The following is an 18,304-nucleotide window of genomic DNA, read 5'->3' on the forward strand; positions in this document are numbered from 1 at the left end:
TTAGCTCAATAAGGGCACACAGCAAACCTATTTTCATGTAACAGAGAATAGAAAAGTCATATTGGATCATGGGAGGTCTATATAGACCGTCCTTGGGTGGAAAAGTATTTGCCTTACAAAGTGTGCAACCTATGTCGAAAGTATAAAGACTGAACAGCATAGGGGTTAAGACACAACTTGTTTTAATCCCCAAGAAGTCAGGATTTGATTAGTGGGAGAGTTCTCTGTGCCCGTTTTTACACAGACCCAGCATGGACGTCATTTGGAGGTAGTCAGGGGTCACAGCTGCGACCTCTAGCTTGCTCCCTGCTACTCCTGGCACTTCTTTCGCGACCAAATGGTGGCCAAATGAAGTGAGATGATCGCTCTGAGTAAGGTGAAGGGGATTCCCCACTCTGCCAGTTTTGCCCAGAGTTTATATCAGTCGATTCCATCAAAGTCAGCTGATTGGTCCATGAAATGCAAGAAGAGGGGCAGTCGAGAGCAAGGAAGGCACAATACGCCTGATATGACTGAGCAACAATGTTTTCAACAGATCAGGAATATTGACTGAATTCTTTTTGACAACATCATTAGGTTTGCTTTAGCCACCCATGCTTCAAGTTCTTGTAATAAAATGTTTGCATGGGCTCTAGCCTCGACATCTAATAGAGCAATTAGATGATAATTGCCTGGGTTGGAATTACTTCCTTTTTTGTAGTTTTGGATGAAGGACTGACCCCTTCCAAATTGTGGGACCTCAGCAGATTGAAAGCAGTCTGCATACAAGGGGTTAAGCAGGTCAGGCCGAAATGTGTGTCTGCTTTAAACAATGAGCCCAGTAAGCCATTTAGACTGGGCACCCCATAAGCTTGCATGGACTTAATTGCCTTGTGGACAGTTGCTCTGTAGAACACCTCTAAGCAGTATTTCTCGTGTTCATTTTCTGAGTGCTGCCACACATAACCGTTGGGACTGTTCCACGAGTCAGCATCTCCATTAAGCAGCTGGACGAGTTTGACCAATTTCCCCATTGGTACGCCATTCCCTCTGATGGTAGATTTATTAAGTGTTAATGTATGGCCAAACATTGTCCTGATTTTTGCGAGCTAAATGGGAATATACATGTAACCATTCTGATTCCACATACTTCGCTTTTGTATTCCACAGCAGGATACAATGAACTTTTAACATTTTACTCAGTTTCTGTTGCGCAGCTTGGTTCGTTCTATTTTTGTTCTGTCTTCTGGCAGGAGCATTTAAGGCTGTTTTGCTTTTCATTAGTTCAGCAGTGTACCCTAACGCATTATTAGCCCTAAATTTCCTGATAGCTGGTGGACGAAGGTTACTTCTCTGCCTAATTTGCGATTTACTAAGTATGGTATTAGGACCCAGTCCTATTACAAATAGCCCAAGTTGATGTTTATGTGTTTCAATCTTGCTTTCCAGCTAGTAAATCGGTCCAGGCATACCTCCCTCTACTTTGGTCTCCTTTTCAACTTCTTATTAACACACCTGTGGTAGTACTGAAAATGTTTCACTTGCTCCCGATAAGCTGCTCCAAATCCAATTGTATTACGGCTGGAAAGTGGTCAGTTTCGGAGTGTTCCACAACCGTGAAAGCTTTACATGAGGCCAATAAAGAAGTACCTGCAAAGGAGTAGTCCAAGGTAATAATATCCCTAAATGTATGTAGGGGTGTACTAGAGTTTGTAATACTTGCAGAGAGGTTAGTTATGTAGGCGGGATGTAGGACTGAATCATGCATGCGTTTAACATGCATGCCTTCATCACGCCGTCATTAGTTTGAATGCGTCATTAGTAGGCATTCATTCAGCACGCAAGTTCTGAATATAACGACATGCCTTGGAGTGGTGCTGGACATTTGAATAGGATCATTTACTATTCCACCTCCATTCTGCGCAACAGTAGGGTTTATGTTGGACTTTAAATTCAACACCATTCCACCCCCTCTAAAGCAAGTCACGGTAACGACTTGCATGCTGAACAAATGCTTGCAAACGACACATTTGTTCTATTGCTGGCATTGTGAAAGCAGAAAGTGATTCTGGCTTCGTCCTAAAGGACGTTTCCCATGTAGGTGCAGCCAGCTGGCTATCTTACCTGCTTGGTGGGATCCGTTATTAGATAAGTCCACATCAAATTTTCCAGGTTGTGTATATTAAAATTCCCAGTAACAGTATCTTGTGTGAGAGAAATCTGCAGATTAGTTCGGTAAGTGCCTCACAGAAAGCTGTCACCATGGTGCTTCTACCATTGGCGTGAATGTTTACATTTACATTAACACATTGATTTCGCCCTTTTATGGAGGTGGCACCGCTTGATTGTGATCTCTTGGAGAAATGTGCACTACATCTCAGCTGTCGTCTCAAGATTTGTGCTTGTAGCTATGTAAATTGAAAGACCACACCATGGACGACCAAAAGAGTATGTTTGAGTAGCCAGTCGGTGTGTTTCATGAAAGCCTGCAATCTGTATCAGAGAATGTCAGCCTCTGATCAATTTGAGGGCCGCGTGGTGGCTTAGAGTCTGCCTTAAGCTTGCTACTATCAAAGAAACTGAAGTAAGCCTAGGCTTGTGAGGGTATTTGCAGGCTCTACAACTCTTAGGTCACTATCCCACTGTGCAAATGTGGGGCTTTTTTACTAAGTACTTGGGTTACATATAGCGGAGCTCTCCAGGTAACAATTGCAGATTCAGCATATAAAAGTGAAGGAAGCCCATCAAATTGAATTCTTACAATGTCTGCTCTGCTAGTGACTTAAAGTTGGAATATGATGCGAGAGGCGCAGAAAGATATCCCTATTCAAAACGAGAATAAGATAATTCAAGTTACTGGAGCAGGATCGATCATGGTTGTTGTTCATGGGGGTTATTCCAGTATCAACCCTATCTGATTGACTCTTTGGACTATTTGGGCTATTTAGTTCCCCATAGCAGTTGGATAACTTGTCCAAAGAGGTAGACAAAGGCTGAGTTAACTGAATGCTGTTAATGGTCATTTGGGGCACTTTCCCTTTCGTCATGACCATATTCTCAGTTGCCCGGATTCCTGGCACATGTGAAGCATTGTTCTCCATTGGAAGGTTGCTAATTTGAGCTTTGCAGAAAATTGGGAAGAGTTTCTACTGTTCAGGCTCTTTGGTGTGGGTTCTGGAACCTAGCTTTAAGGCAGTTACCCAACCTGATAGTCTTGCTAGGTTTTCTTATTTTTCCTGAGCCTTGTTGTCTCCCTTTTCTTAGGTGTTAGGAAGTTGGTTGAGTAGTTAGTGGGTGAGAGAAGTTTTGTTAAATGGTCCTCTGCTGGTCCGTTTGTTTTGCTGTTTGTTGCCGGGTTGCCATGTAGTGGGTCCTGGGTGACCACTCCCTGCAGAAAACCATCTCTGTTTTGCTCTGGGTCAGCAAGATCCGTGAGAGATGTGACGCATTCTGTGATTTTGCCCCCATCTGGTTCAATTAATCCTATTGCATGATCCATAGTTATAACCTCTCCTTTTGTACAGTTATCAATCTTGAAATTGTCTACAAGGAGTTAGAATAACTTCTATAGAGCTTACCCACTTTCCTCTCTTCTTCAAGCTACATTCCAAGGAGTCTGTCAGCTTGCCACTCCCACCGTGTGCTTCTTGGCTATCGGGGAACAGCAAAACCACTACTCTCTCCAGCCTCCATCCTGCTTTACCGCAATTAGCGTTCAATGTCACTTCCTTCTTAATTACTTCAAGCAACTGATTTCACACGACGCTTATTATTAGAAATGTTAAGTATCAAATAATAAACATTGTAACTGGTATAAGTTAGAGCCTTGCATCTTAACTCGTTTTAGTATACACATGCATATATGAGTGAAGAAACCCGGTGCTTGGACATGTGGTTCTTGAAGAATTGATGCCTGCAGTTTCAAGAACCGAGATTACTGTAATGTTGGGTAGTCATCAGGGACAGGGAACACCAAATTAATTAGCTAATGCCCACAGTTACTACTGTTAAAAAGGTACAAGAGCAACTCATATGCCAACGGGAACCAGGATAATTATGATTAATAGGGATAATGATTCACTAGGAATTTATTTAGTATTACATTCAATATATAAGTAACAACTTGGTTACGGCACACAATCATTGCCCAAAAATTCAATATGTTTAGCAGCAAGGGAATGACTGCAACTGTTTATGAAACAGCAGTATTAGCTAGCCTTAATGAAAGCAGTATTATGTTTCATCATGAGTCGGATACATAATCAATATCAATGAAATAAGACGGACATTGAAAGTGTGCTTAATGCCCCCAGTGATCACACAAAACAAGCAATAGCGATAAGGTTGTATGTGTGTATACAAAAAACAACAAACAACACTGGTCTAATCACAAAAAGCTGGATTTAATTCATAATTCGCAGCATAATCCATAAATATACAAGGACCCAGTCTGGCTGTTGTGATTTCAATACCAATTCAACCTTAATAATTGTTTTTCAAGGTAATCACCTGGTCAGAAAACGGAAAGGACATATATATACAAAGACAGTAGCAAGAGAAGTGATCACAAATTATCCTTGCATTTTTGCAGTAGGGAGAAATGCATCAAAGAAAATAGTGCTTACAGACCAAATAAGACATACCGTGTAACAACAGAAGTAAAAGGGCCAGTCCTCATGGAGGTTACAAATGAAGACATGGTGGTGCTAAGGAGAGACTAACAAGCCTAAAAACGAATCAGAAGCCAGCATTTACAATGACACAAGCCAATGAGAAATATGAGTGGAGAGTGGGCAGAGCTTCAAGTCCATACTCGAAACAGCATGCCTCGCCAACCTAAAAAGCAATGACAGACATGGAGGTCTGCTGACCTCAGAAGGCTACCAGCCCTGTGAAGGCTGGGATTCCTAATGGGTCGCAAACTGCAACCTACCTTATTAATATTCATGAGATACCGATTTCCTAATTTTGATACGGAGAGAATAGCAATTAGGAAATCAACACTCCTAATGTTTGTACACGTGGGCCTATGATAATTGAGGTGCACATGTCATTATTCTAAAATATAGAGGAGAAATAAAAATAAAGCAAAAGAAAAAGTGAGCCACCCAAGTGAAGACTCTAACGACTAGGTACTCACTTGTATGTCTGACCTATTTATAAAAGTAAATCGTAAATTACTGCTAGCCAACAAAGTTAATAGTGCTTTTTTATCTAAGTAAAATACACTCAAATTCACTCAATCAATTGGGGTTCTCAATTACAAGATTAAGGGAGGGGAGCGGGTGTCATCTCTCCAGGTGAAGAGCTACCTCGCAGTAAAAAGCAAAGAGCAGGACAGAATAACTGTCAATTTCCTGTCGCAAAACTATAATAGAAAATTAGCCAAGTTTGCGAGCAGTAAAAAATGACAGCTGGGTCTGAGAATGAGGCAGAAAACGCGGGGACCTAAAGTGCAAGTATCCAGATGTGTTGTTACAAATTGAAAATACCTTTTCGATGAAATCAGTATATTTGAAAGAATACGTTATGGTAGTAAATGAGGGATGGACAGTAAATCGATTTAGAGGAGCGTGTACACATTAAATAGGTAGAGAGAAAACGTAGAACAAATATTTCTTGCTCCATGCGATGAGGAATACATGGATCAACAAATACTGTTATAATGCCCAACACTCTTAGCGGCTGAGGAATATAATTACCTTAATGGTAATTGCATTAGGTTAGTTAAGCTGCTGGTCCCTCACAGTGCATGAAAGCAAGTTCCACAGGCAGGTGAGGTGGCATGTGGGTCGCGTACCTGCTAAAGGGCCAAAGTGACCCCGCATTCAGGCACTGCACAAAGGCTTCCCTGCTGGAGAAATTGCTTGCAAGGGTACTGCCAAGGGTACCTTAAAGCAATTATAATCATTATGGCGCAGCCCCTCAAAGTCTTTCGAAAGCAATTGTGTTGGACTTGGAAATAGTGGGGGTGTTTTCACACAAGAGTTTAGCCCACTCTTATATATGGAGAAGCTGAATCGACTCTTACTCTGTGCTTTCCTATGAAAGGTAGAAAAAATATGTAGTGAGGTATGTTGAGTGTTGCGTGTGTTCATAATCATAACTGACAAATTTTAGTGGCTTTCCGTGCATGAGCCACAACCATCGGTTATTAATAGTTTTTTTTCAGTAAATTTCATATGTTTTGTTATCATATAGTTCATTTTTAACCCTCGCTGTGCACAGCCCTCACCAGGCTCTGCGTCCCACAAAATGTGGCTGCCAGCTCTCTACTGTACATGCCATTGGCCTGCAGCCGGACCCTGCGCCTAACGTGCCGGGGCACTGCAAAGTGGAGATTGGCCATAGAGTCTACTCTGCGGGCCAGCCCTGCCCTTCTACCTACATCCTGCTCACTCATTTTAAAGTTTGGCTTGCTCGCGCTTTCTATTGTTACACTACATAAAACGTGCGAGTTGGCTCTGACTCAAGAGACAGAGACAATATGGTGCTCGATTTAAGCACTTAAAATGTCTACTGCAATGAATGCAATTAATGCAACTGCAACTAATGCAAGATTATAAAACAGCAAAATAGAAAGGCAGTCAGCAAAATAGAAAGACAGTCAGCTATTCATTAACCTCTTCAACAGAAATTTATGATTGAAAGAAACTCTAAAGTTTAATAATTCACACTTATGACACCAAAGATACAGTGAACATAGCTTGCAAAGAAAAGAGATGTTCCAATTCCTAAATGAAAATACTACTATAATTAATAAAAGCTAATCAGCTTCATAAAAAGAAAGTGATGATTAAATAACATACCTCAGAATATTCATCTCTCTCATCCACAAGTCGTTTTAGGTTAAAAGCTGTGTTTCTTAACAGTGCTTCATAATCCTCTGGAGATAGATCAGTCATTTCCATTGACTGAAGGTCAAAAACATTTTCTGGATTATGGGTTACCTGTGAAAGATACAGAATGACATGAAAAAGGAGCACATAATGGACAATGACCAGTTCTAAATGTACTCCCAAGTTGAAATTATTAACATGAAGAAAAAATTATTAATACGAAGACATTTTGTTTTACTCTCCTCTGGGACCTAAATATTCACTTTGAAGAGATCAACAATCTTACAACATCTAAGATCTTTCACAACCTAGGAAGTTTTGAGCTCACTCAAAGTGGACAGCAGCACCCATGATAAAGGGCATCTCCTGGACCCAGTGCTTAGTAATGACCCCAATTTAAAAACAAAAAAACTGCATCCGATAACATTACCAGTTTAGGCCATAAGTGGTCAAAAGTGAATAAAGAATTGCGGATGAATTTGTTAGTCTCTACTAAACCCAATACTAGGATCCACCAGCAGCTACAAACGCCTCAGTAAAAGTGTGGATCGAGGAATCACTAGACGAGGTTGTTCCTATCACCACAATAAAGAAGGGAAAAATAGAGAATTCAGCACCTTGGTTCAAGACCCACCTAAGTTCCTCAAAAAAAAAGTAAAACCCTAGAAAGGAAATAGAGAAGAAACTACAATGAAAATGTAAAACTCTCCTACCGAATAGCCACTGGACACTATTATTAGGAAATCAAAAAAGCACAGGCAGCTTTTTATCAATCAGTTATACTGAAAGCAGCAGCAGCAAATGCCCCAAGGGAGCTTTTTCACATCATTAAAATACTTTCCACCTTGGAAGCGGAAAGTATGATGCCTACCCCTACGAATGCACGCTTCAATGAACTTTTAACTCTACACCAATAGATACCCATACCCCACAAAAGAAGAACACATGACTCTCAAACATCCTGTCTCTCGCTATGGGAGCTTTCCCAGCTTCACCTGACAAAGTGAAATCTGGCTCCCCTTTGAATCCAGATGCACCTCATATATTGCTACAAGGAGCACATGCAGTCCTTCCTACAATCCTGGAGCTTTTTACATGTATCCTTCTCTGCTGGAGGAGTCCCAAAAGGATAGAAACACACAGTGGTCAAGCCACTGTTAAAGAAGCCTAACATTAACCCCTTTGTCTTGAGAACTACAGACCCATTTCTTTTCTTCCAGACATTGGGACGAGTATAGAAAAACACATATTAACCAGAACCTCCCCCAGTGTATGGAGGAAACTTCGCTCATTGACCCAACTCAGACCAGCTTCAGACCGCAACATAGCACGGAAACCATGCTATTAGCGATAACAGAGGAGCTGAAATTGCTGCTTGACAAAGGAGGCACTGCAGTTATTTTCCTAATGGAACTTTGCACATGGTTTGACAAGGTGAATCCAAAGACTCTGGGGGATAGGATGAGAGACCTAGGAATACAAAAACACTGCCTTTAATTGGCTCTCATCCTTCATGAGAGATAGTTCCTTCCAAGTGTGTGAACCTCCCTGCTATTGAGGCATTTCTCCTTTAAAGTGTAGGGTTCTGCAGCGCTCTTCCTTAAGCCCTACATGTTTTAACATCTACCTAAGCCCCTTAGCAGACATTGGCAAAGAACAATAGTGTCAATTGTGTCCTATGTGGACAACCCTCAACTTGTCGTCTCCCTCTCCTCAGAGACAGGCTTATATCAGCAACCATGCCTAGACAAATTTGCATGGTGGATGGCGAAGCATTCACTTAAGTTAAATGGAGACAAAGCAGAGGTAATGATTTTAGGAAATACGCATAATCCCCTCATGCACGCTGGATGGCCCGAGAGTCTAGAACCACCTTCTATCCCCGCCTCCTTCATAGAGAGTCTAGGAGTGTGGTTGGACATCTCTTTATCTATGGAAACTTAGGCAAAAAAACGTACTGCATCCTGCTTTGGTATAATCCAAACCCTACGGAAAATTCTTGATCTCCTAACCACTAACTCTAGGAGAATAGTGGTCCAAGCTTTGACCCTTTCAGGCCTAGATTACGGGAACTCCCTGTATATTGGCTCTCACAAATACATTAAAAGACTCCATCCGATCCAAAACGTGGCAGCCAGTTTGATCCTGAAATTGCCCAGACACTCCTCAGCAAAATATGGACTGGCTCCTTTGCATTGGCTACTGATAACGAGTATCAATTTCAAGGTGCTCTACCTGGCTCATAGAGGATTAAAGTGGAAAGAACCCTCACTGATTAGGGACCTCCTCATACAGTACATTCCGTCGAGGACCTTAAGATCCACAATCGCTCAACTACTAAAGGACAAACTAATACAAAGGACTAGATGGGGTGGCAGATCCTTCTTGCATCTTGCCCTGAACTTCTGGAACTCAATGCTGGTTGGCTTGAGAAATGAAACGACGGAGGTCTGTTTTAGGAAAATGCTTAAAACCTGGCTAAAGCCAACACTAGCCTCTATTCTAGGTTTAGCCCGCAAGTGCATACTATGACTCACTCAGTGCTGGGAAGTCTTTGGGTAGCTATGCACTCAATAAATTGATATAGTACTGTATAGTATAGAAAAGATCAGGGATAGTTTTGACGACTACATCACATAAACCAAGATATCTCAAACAGAGATCACATATACTTTTAATACACATTGTTTAAGCTTCAGCTTTTTGCATTTCACAAAAAATATCACACCTCATAAAAGAGGTAGTGCCTATAGGGCCAGAATTTGCAATAGCCTATCTGTTTATTTAGAGGAACGGGAAATTAAGCTTACACAAAAATCCAGTTCATGGTTTCAAAGTCGGGAATGATTACATCATCATAATTGCAGATGACCCATCATCCAATGTAAGGTGTTTGACAATTTCATAGCACCTTATTAAAGTTGCGGGCAAAGCAACTAAAAAGTACAACTCTTTTGACCACCTGAATGAGGCATAAGTGCCCCTGTATTGGGTACAACACATAAGTAGACCATTGAGAAACACCCTTAACTCCCCAGCCCTTGTGAAGTACAAGGTATTGAGACTCAAAAAGGAATCTGAGCTGCTCCCCCTCAGCATTGCAGGAGACAAATCATTTGAAAGTATAATTTAAAAAAAATAATCAAAATAATTCCCCAAAATAATTAAACATGGAAAACCAAAATACTACACATAAATAGGTTCTTGTAAAGCCATGGATAATACCTGTTACATCATCAAGCGATCATTAAATCAGTCTTTGATTTGGCACGTAAAACTAATGGGAAGGCGTACAAAGTATTTTAACAATCAAAAGTGTGTCAGTATCAAAATTATAGGGCTGGGGACTGCAAAGTACTGTTGTGGAATGTACAAAAGACATTTTACAAGTTGAAAAGTATTCTGACTAACGAACAAGGCTTTTGTGACTCATTCCAAACTGCTATTATAAGCGGGGGAGAATCCTCTCCTAGTCGTGATTCAAAATATGGTTTATTATTTTTGTGTTGTCCTTTTAAGGGATGTGGGAGGGTTTTAAAAAAACTAAAAATAAATGGAGGTCTACTGTTACTCGCATGCCCCTGCCCTTGCATTCAAAGCAATTTTTAATTGGTTGCAAAATTAATGTTTGGAAGATAGGAAATTCTGGCCCCTGCTGTGAACATGCATATTGTGATTCGATTTATTAGTAAATCAGTTGCATCACAAAATTAATCCTTGTTGGCACACCAGTCCAATTTGTAGGTACTAGCTGGCAACAGGGCTTAGTACATTGAACCCTACACTTTTTACAAGTCATGAAATTATCAAACATAGTGGAAGAAGAAATAGTGTCAGGGGTTATGTTGTCAGGCTGAATATTTGGAAACAGCTGGACAAACAAGTAGTGTTCCACACTAAACAGGAAAATGGGTATTTAATATGAGATGGAAAGCTGGCCTTTTAGGCCATTTTATTCTTCTTCCCACACTTTCTACTCTCTTTGTTAAGTTTCTATCTCACATTCTTTATATGTGCCAATTTGTTTTCTTTTTTTCAGCCAGTTTTTAGGGTTTGGAATTACTAGGACTGTGAACCTGTTACAAAGTAACCAGATTTTGGTAGAAAGATTGTGAGTGCCCATTGCACACGACAATGCTAGCAGTGAGCATTGATCACAAGTTTCATATGTTTGTTAACACTGAGGAAGCCATCAAACTGTCTTTATGGTAACTGTTAAGTGTTACATTTTGTTCAGTTGTAGGAAGTGCTATTGAATCCACAACCATTTAGATTTAGTGATTGTGAACAGTATAACGTGTGCAAATCTTGAAGCCCTGTTTAGCATTGTATATGCAAACATGTGCATATAATATTTGCAAACTTTTCCATTCATTAAAAATATAGGCATGACCACCACAAATGATGCCGGTTTGGTATTGTATAAACGTAATTATGCCGATTATCTGTATTGATCTCACTGACTACGATGCCTTTATATTAATAAAAGAATTAAAAAAATATATATATATAGGCATGAGGGGGCCCATAGGCTTCTGGCCACTGGACTTAATGTAGAAGAAGAGGAAGACAGGAAACACTGCCACTGAGGGCTTCTGCGATACCCTAAAACATTACAATGATGCCACCAGGCAGGGCCTATCCAAAGGTATTCAACAGGTGGCCTCTCAAGACTACAGGGAGGGCAGCCCTATGAAGGGTTTCCCCAATCTCAGGGAACATAAAGAGTGTCTGTGAGACAAGGTGTGGAATCTCTATGCAATGGAAAGACTCACTGCACTGGTACATGACCGGATATAGCAGTTTGAAAAAATATATACCCTGCTCTTGACATTTATCAAGCAAGAAGATTCAGTACTGAACAGTATTATTGGCTACGACTGTCCTGTCTGCTTCTCCTTATTACACTAAGAATCGCTTGTGTTGGTGGGTGGAGCCATGGGTGTCTTTGTGGGCCTCACAGATATAAGGCTGGCTTTTGAACAAGAGCAAATATGTTCTATGCACTGGTATGGTAAAGATGTTGGCATATGTTGTATGGTCCCAATATTATGATGGCCACTTGCTTTCAGTGCAAGGATGTACATAAGTAGCTATGCTCCCATTGGGTTATTGAACACTACATGCAGGAGTGTTTCAGATGCAAAAGCTGTTATGAACAAAGTAGATTGTGTTGCAGCAGATAACTCAAGCCTGTGTTTTGTATTGTGTCATTTTATTTTGTGTATATACAGGAGCAGATGTTGGCAACCGGTCAACCTTCATGTTGTTAAAACTTTGTGTAAGTAACGTTGTTTAAAATAAAGAGTGTCCGTAAGAAGGAGGTCTGTGTGGGTTAATTGTGAATGGCAGATCGGATCTGGAATACTGACGCACAAACTAAAATGAGAATATATTGTGTGGTGAAAACAAAAGGTATAACAGTAGAAGTATAGCGAAACACAGATAAAGGGACAACAGCAACTAGACTGACAGAGGAGATAGAAATCAAGTGCAGAAACAGCAAGAATTAATAAGAAACGCATGGACTAGGTACCATACCCTTCCAAAGCTCCAAACTAAAAGCAATTGGACAGACAGTCTATAATGAAGTGGTTCTTTAGTGTGATGTTTAAATGAAACAGGCTTTCAATTTCTGTGGGTTTCACATTTGCTGAATCTTATTCTATTAATTTCACATTTCCGTCTTTTGATCTGCACTTTACTTTTACTTCTCCATATATGTCATACGGTCCTCTTACCAAGTTCACTTAAAATAACACTTTGAATTTCTTTTTTGGGCCAGGCTAAAGGCAGCTTTAGCACTCTAACAGAGTTCAAGTAATGATACAAAGTGGGAAAACAGTACATAGAGATGAGCTTTGGCTCCCCCCGTTGTGTATCTGCTTTACAAGCGTGTGATTCAGCTTATGTTGTGTTAGATTGCCTGTGAAGTATTTCCATTGCTTATAACTGATAGTGTCATTTGCTAATGCATACCTCATATCAAATCTAATTGGATGGGGTTTGATGGAGCTCATCGTCTAAGCCAATGGCAAATGTGATAGGGAGGGAGTTTACATTGCAATTTCCCTAACATATGCAAGAGGAAGTGGTTTTACATTGTGAACTCCATGACAAAAACTGGCAGGAAGAAGATTTACATTGTTTAATACCGAAAGACAGTCATTCTCTGCTCTAGGTTGAGGAAGGGCTGGAGAGGCCTAACTATTATTATGTGTAATGTTATGGTTAGTATTTAGTTGTGGGCGAATTAAAATATTATTTCCTTTTTAAAAGTAAAAGCATTTGCTGGACATTGATATATTAGGCGTTAATATGTGCTTTGCAAATTTCTGAGTTTCTAACCTACACCATTCGCCTTGGACTGTAGTGCTAATCTGAGCTATACGTGCTAAAGGGGCGCATTTGTTTATTCGGTTCAGTTCTAATTATATTGTAGCCTCAGAACAATGCAGGCACAAGACTAAAACTTTCACAAGTGGAGCTCAAAACGCCCCAATTACCCTGGTACTCCCTTGAACTAGCTCCTACATGAATAGCAATGGATGTGCATTGTTATAGCACAATACTCCAGAAGAAATCAGACTTGCCACTATCCATTTCCCCTAGTCACCTTCTGTGGCACAGCAAGCTGAAATCAAAGCAAAGTTCCACCCGCCTCATTTAAAGTTGTCGCCTACATATACCTACAAAGGCCCAACCCAGTAAGTGCCGTTGGTGGTTTGGACATGTGTCCACCCACCCTATTTAGAGTGGGGAGACACATGGGCAGTTTTTCCTTTCACATACCGCCATATAAAAATTTTACTATGTGAAAGCAAAAACCTGTCAATGACCCATACATCATGGGAGAAAACTCCCATGGCGAGGGTATCATTTTTTTATTCTCAAAAACAGAATCCCATAGTTGTATTTTGTTTTTGAAAATAAAAAAAGGTGTGACCTACGCCTCTTACAGGGATCACCGTACCGTCACCATGGTTAAGTACTTTATAAAGGTGCGTGACCTATTGAAATGTAACTGGTGGTCATGTTAAGTGAAGCGTTCCAATACCTTTGACTTGAGTTTACGCTACATAAATCTGCAAAACAAATTATAATAAATAGGGTATCCTTATTAAAGAAAGCACACAATTTAGCTTTTGAAAGAATACAACACAAACTATTGTTTACTGTTAACCTTCAGAAAAAAAGGATTTAATAATCCATTGGAAGAACTGTGTAATGCATAACCAGAAAATCCTCCATTATCCAATTGACCATACTGGGTGATCGTAGGTTTATCAATTTGCTTTATGGAGCCTCACTTTCCTCCATTTTTAAGGGAACACCATGAAGTAATTCAGTTCAAGACATGCTCTGTATAAAACCCTCATGTGAATATATTTCATCAGACTAAAATGTAGTACTGTATAATACTGACTGGCTTAATTTATAGTTAACATGACAAATTAACTTAGCTGTTAGTTCAATCACAACAACATCATCAAGGTATTGAGAGAATTCTTGAAAGCTCATTTTCCAGAACTTTTAATACATGTCTCAACTTTTTATGCAATGGACATTTTTAAAACAATTAAGGAGCATAGATCATATTTTTACACTTGTGCAACTATGTTGATGGCTTTGTTCTTGTTTTGGCTTTTACGGACAAACTTGACCCCTGGTACAGCTCTACCTCAGCAATCTGTACACATCTGCTGGCTTGCCAACATGCCCCTAGTACAGCAGCTCTATGGACAGGGAGAAAAAGTTCAGGGCATTGAAACATACATACCTAGACTGTTAAAATTTTGACTAGCCCAATTTTTGTCACCTGTACACTAAAACAGTGTATATTTGCTTCTTACAATATGGGTAGAACTGTCATATTGAACTATAACATTTGGAGAGCACCTTGTACCACTAAATGAGGCCCCAACTTTCTGGATCACTTTCTGTATCACAGAGTACACAGCTTCTCAGTTTCTTGTGCATGATTGGTAATATGTGGACTTACAAATTATTCAATGTGTAGTATGTTGAGTTTCATGTGTGTAATTTGGCGGTGTGCTCATTTCACAGTTGGGACTTAGCCACACTTATGCCAGAAGATGATGGGCAAAGTGAATGCAATAAAGGATTGTGGATTCTTGTAGATACCATCTCATCTTGTAAGCTGCAAATGAAAAAAATTCATGATGGTTGTTAATTATCCTTATTCGTGCAGTTCCAGGGCTTTAATGTCTGTACTGAAAATGAACTTCAGCTGACACAAGACTTTCTGAATCATTTAATAAGCAAGAAAAGAATATTCCTGGGCTAGAGCCTCCTCCACAGCTAGTAAATCCAGAGTTTGAACTGGATTGTACACTGAGATACACAGAAGGCTGTGAGAAAGATATTCCTTGCTATGCACAGTCAGTCCAGGGGAAACAGCCATTACAACGCGGACATTACATCGTAATGCAAATACAACAAAACTTTTACAACGCAAAATACATTACAACACATGCTATTACAACGCATTCTATTACAATGCAGATATTATTACTATGCACGCATCTTCGGGTAATTAAAATGTTAAGTACTGTTTTACTTTTTAATACTCTGATTTTGTTTATCTACCTAATTTTTATTAATTTAACATTTTTAAAAAGATTAAATTATTAATTTTATTTTATAAAATGTAACATTTTCATAATTTGATTTTAAGAATTAATTTAATAATTAATGTATATACATAATATTACTTGAATTAAAAATAGTTATATTGTTACTCAGATTAATTTAAATAAATGATACTCAGATTAATATTAATTAATGATAATAGTTCATGTTTTACATTTTTAATAAATTAATATTTTTATAAAATGAATTTATTACATGGGTATTATGATTATTTAATACTTTAAAAAAAATGATTGATAACAGTATTGTTTAAATACTCAGGTATTATTTTGTAAAAAATTATTACTATTTTAATACCCCGGTATTATTTTTAAAAAAGAATGCAAAAATATACTCAAATTTCTAAGAATAATTATTTGTTTTATAAAAAAAAAATTAACAAATAAAAATACTCAAAGTAATTTAAATGAAAGAAGGTAGAATAATATCAATTATATTTTTAAAAAATATAACAAAAAACAATGTAATTACAATAAATTAATTACATGAGTATTACGTATTAGTATTATTTGGTTCACAAGAGATGTTGAGTAATTTGGAGATATAAGGGGGAATGGCATTGTGGATGGATGTGTGGACTAGGAAGAAGATAATCAACTCTATTCATGCTGCAAAGGGGAGCATGTAATAGGTTAAAAGAATGGGGTTCGTGTATTCACATTTTAAAAAAGAAAAATCGGCATGGTGGGCGAATGCAGTGCAGCTATGCGAGAGACAATGGAGAGTTTCAGAAGCCATGCAAGATCTGTGTTGTCGAACCCCATTCATGAAATCAACAGTGAGTGAATGGTAGTTATAAACTGAGCGGCTGAGATCAACTGCTGAACCTCATTGAGATTCTGCAAGTGAAAGTCAGCTGCTCTGGCAATGTAATTTAAGTGTGGGATAAAAGATAGGTCCTGGTATATTAAATAAAAATAATTAATAAAGTAATTAAAAAAGAAATGATATTTGAAGCATTTCAAAAATCAATTCATATTTTTTATTACAAATAATAGCTAAAGTAATTAAATAGTAAGACATTATAAATTAAGACACTTCCCCACCCAAAACCCCTATTTTCCCTGCATTCCGTCCCAGTGGTTTATTTTACAATTTCATTTCATTAAAAAATGCATTGTAATGGTATGAGTTGTATTGGTTCACGTTGTAATGGCTCTTTCAATGCATTACTTTCATTTGCGTTGTAATGGTATGCGTTGTTATACCATGCGTTTTAATTGACTTTGCGATTTAATAAATGCGTTGTAATAGCATGCTTTATATTTGCATGTGTTGTATCGTCATACATCCTCCCAGTCCAGAGATTTGAGGCCGGAGCTGATGTGCTTGCATGACCACAGGTGTAAACGTTATCTAGTGGTAGACATTCAAGCTGTGAGGGGACTCTTAGAAAGCTTTTTGCCTGAAGCTACAAAGCAGCCATGCGGATGAACTGTTAGGTGGTTGAAGAAGCATATTTTTAGCTTATTGTAGGGTCCTTATTATCCACTTACATCCTTCAAGCCTGCTTATGTCCATATTTCTTCAAATGCTGTTGAGATGGAAGATACCAACCAAAGGGCTATTACGCAATGCAACGCAGTAAGACAATCTTCTGAGTTGCGTGAAAGGGAGAGACCATCTGCTAGATATGGAGCATTTCTTCTCTCTTCTAGTGCTGGTGCTTGACCACCAGGTTTTTCCAGGCCGGAACGGGCATTGAAAAATGGTATATGTCCATCCATCTAAATTAGGTGGGCAGACATACAGCCAAATTTGTGACAGCCCTTTCTCCTTCCGGCCATCAGAGAAGTCTCCGCTGTCATCAAAGATTTAAATGCAGGTGAACCATAGCCCTGGCAGGAAGGCAACTCCGTTGCTGTTGTGATAGCACTCCCTCCCCACCAAGAATTAAATCAGTCCTTTTGTTTCTTTCACAGACCCGGAAGCAAAACGTGACACTATGAAGAGAGCATTAAAATTACTGTAACCCCATCTCGATTAATTTATTTGATATAGTAGCCAGGGGGAACTGTGAGGGCAATGTCAGGAGTAGAGTCCTCTTTCAACCATGTTTCAGGAATAAAATGTCAAGATCATGGTCAAGAATGAGGTTCCTGTGTATTTGACCAAGGAACGGTTATTAGGTAGAGTGAAGCTGATGTTAAGTGAGCTATCAGTAGATGTAGGAATATTGTTTTGCAGTAACTTTACATGATGTAAGTTTGTAAAGCAACAGCTGGGTATGCTGACAGCATTGTGAAATGGCATCTGTGGCTATTACATAGTTCAAGAAAGCTCTACCTTTGACTGACTGAGTGCTGTATGCAGCTGTAGGTAAGCAAAAACAGTGCTTTAAAGTCTAGCATATTATTGATGATTGTAATGGAGGACGTGCAATGTTGGAATACTTTGCTTCATTATTGCATACCTTGAAGTCAAATGAGACTTGATTTGGAGACGGAGCATTGATTTCTGTTGCAACCTTTTCCAGGTTCCCACATCCCTTGACATACAAAGTTGGCGTACAATTTAATGATCTGCTTTGTCCTTGCTTCATTTAAGTCATTTCAAGGCAATCCAAGTCCTTAAATGGGATTTACAAAACCAGACAAGGGGCTATTTGTGTCGGCTTGCGTGACTTTATTAAGAAATGTAATGCAACGCAGCAGCTTGCAAAGTGTTGTGTTATATATTATGTTGTGGAAGGCATTCCATGGGTGGAGCATGGACGTTCCCCTGCATCCATCCAGGTCCCGGGGGCATGTAGAAAATGTATAGCGGGGGACCGTGGGCCGCCACCTCCCCAGGGCTTGTTGTGGGGGCTAGTT

At 39.3% G+C, this 18,304-nt stretch overlaps 1 protein-coding gene across 4 annotated transcripts in view; it reads right to left on the bottom strand.

Annotated features, from left to right (window-relative positions):
- The window catches only part of CCDC88A (coiled-coil and HOOK domain protein 88A), an 822,041-nt gene that overhangs the window by 461,150 nt on the left and 342,587 nt on the right, over window positions 1-18,304 (bottom strand). For all 4 annotated transcript variants that reach the window (XM_078649494.1, XM_078649496.1, XM_078649495.1 and 1 more), the window contains exon 7: window positions 6,789-6,929. In XM_078649494.1, the coding sequence (XP_078505620.1) occupies window positions 6,789-6,929 (141 nt within the window). The remainder of the gene's footprint in view (window positions 1-6,788; window positions 6,930-18,304) is intronic.

The sequence above is a fragment of the Lissotriton helveticus genome, chromosome 6, assembly GCF_964261635.1.
Source record: "Lissotriton helveticus chromosome 6, aLisHel1.1, whole genome shotgun sequence".
Classification (NCBI taxonomy): Eukaryota; Metazoa; Chordata; class Amphibia; order Caudata; family Salamandridae; genus Lissotriton; species Lissotriton helveticus.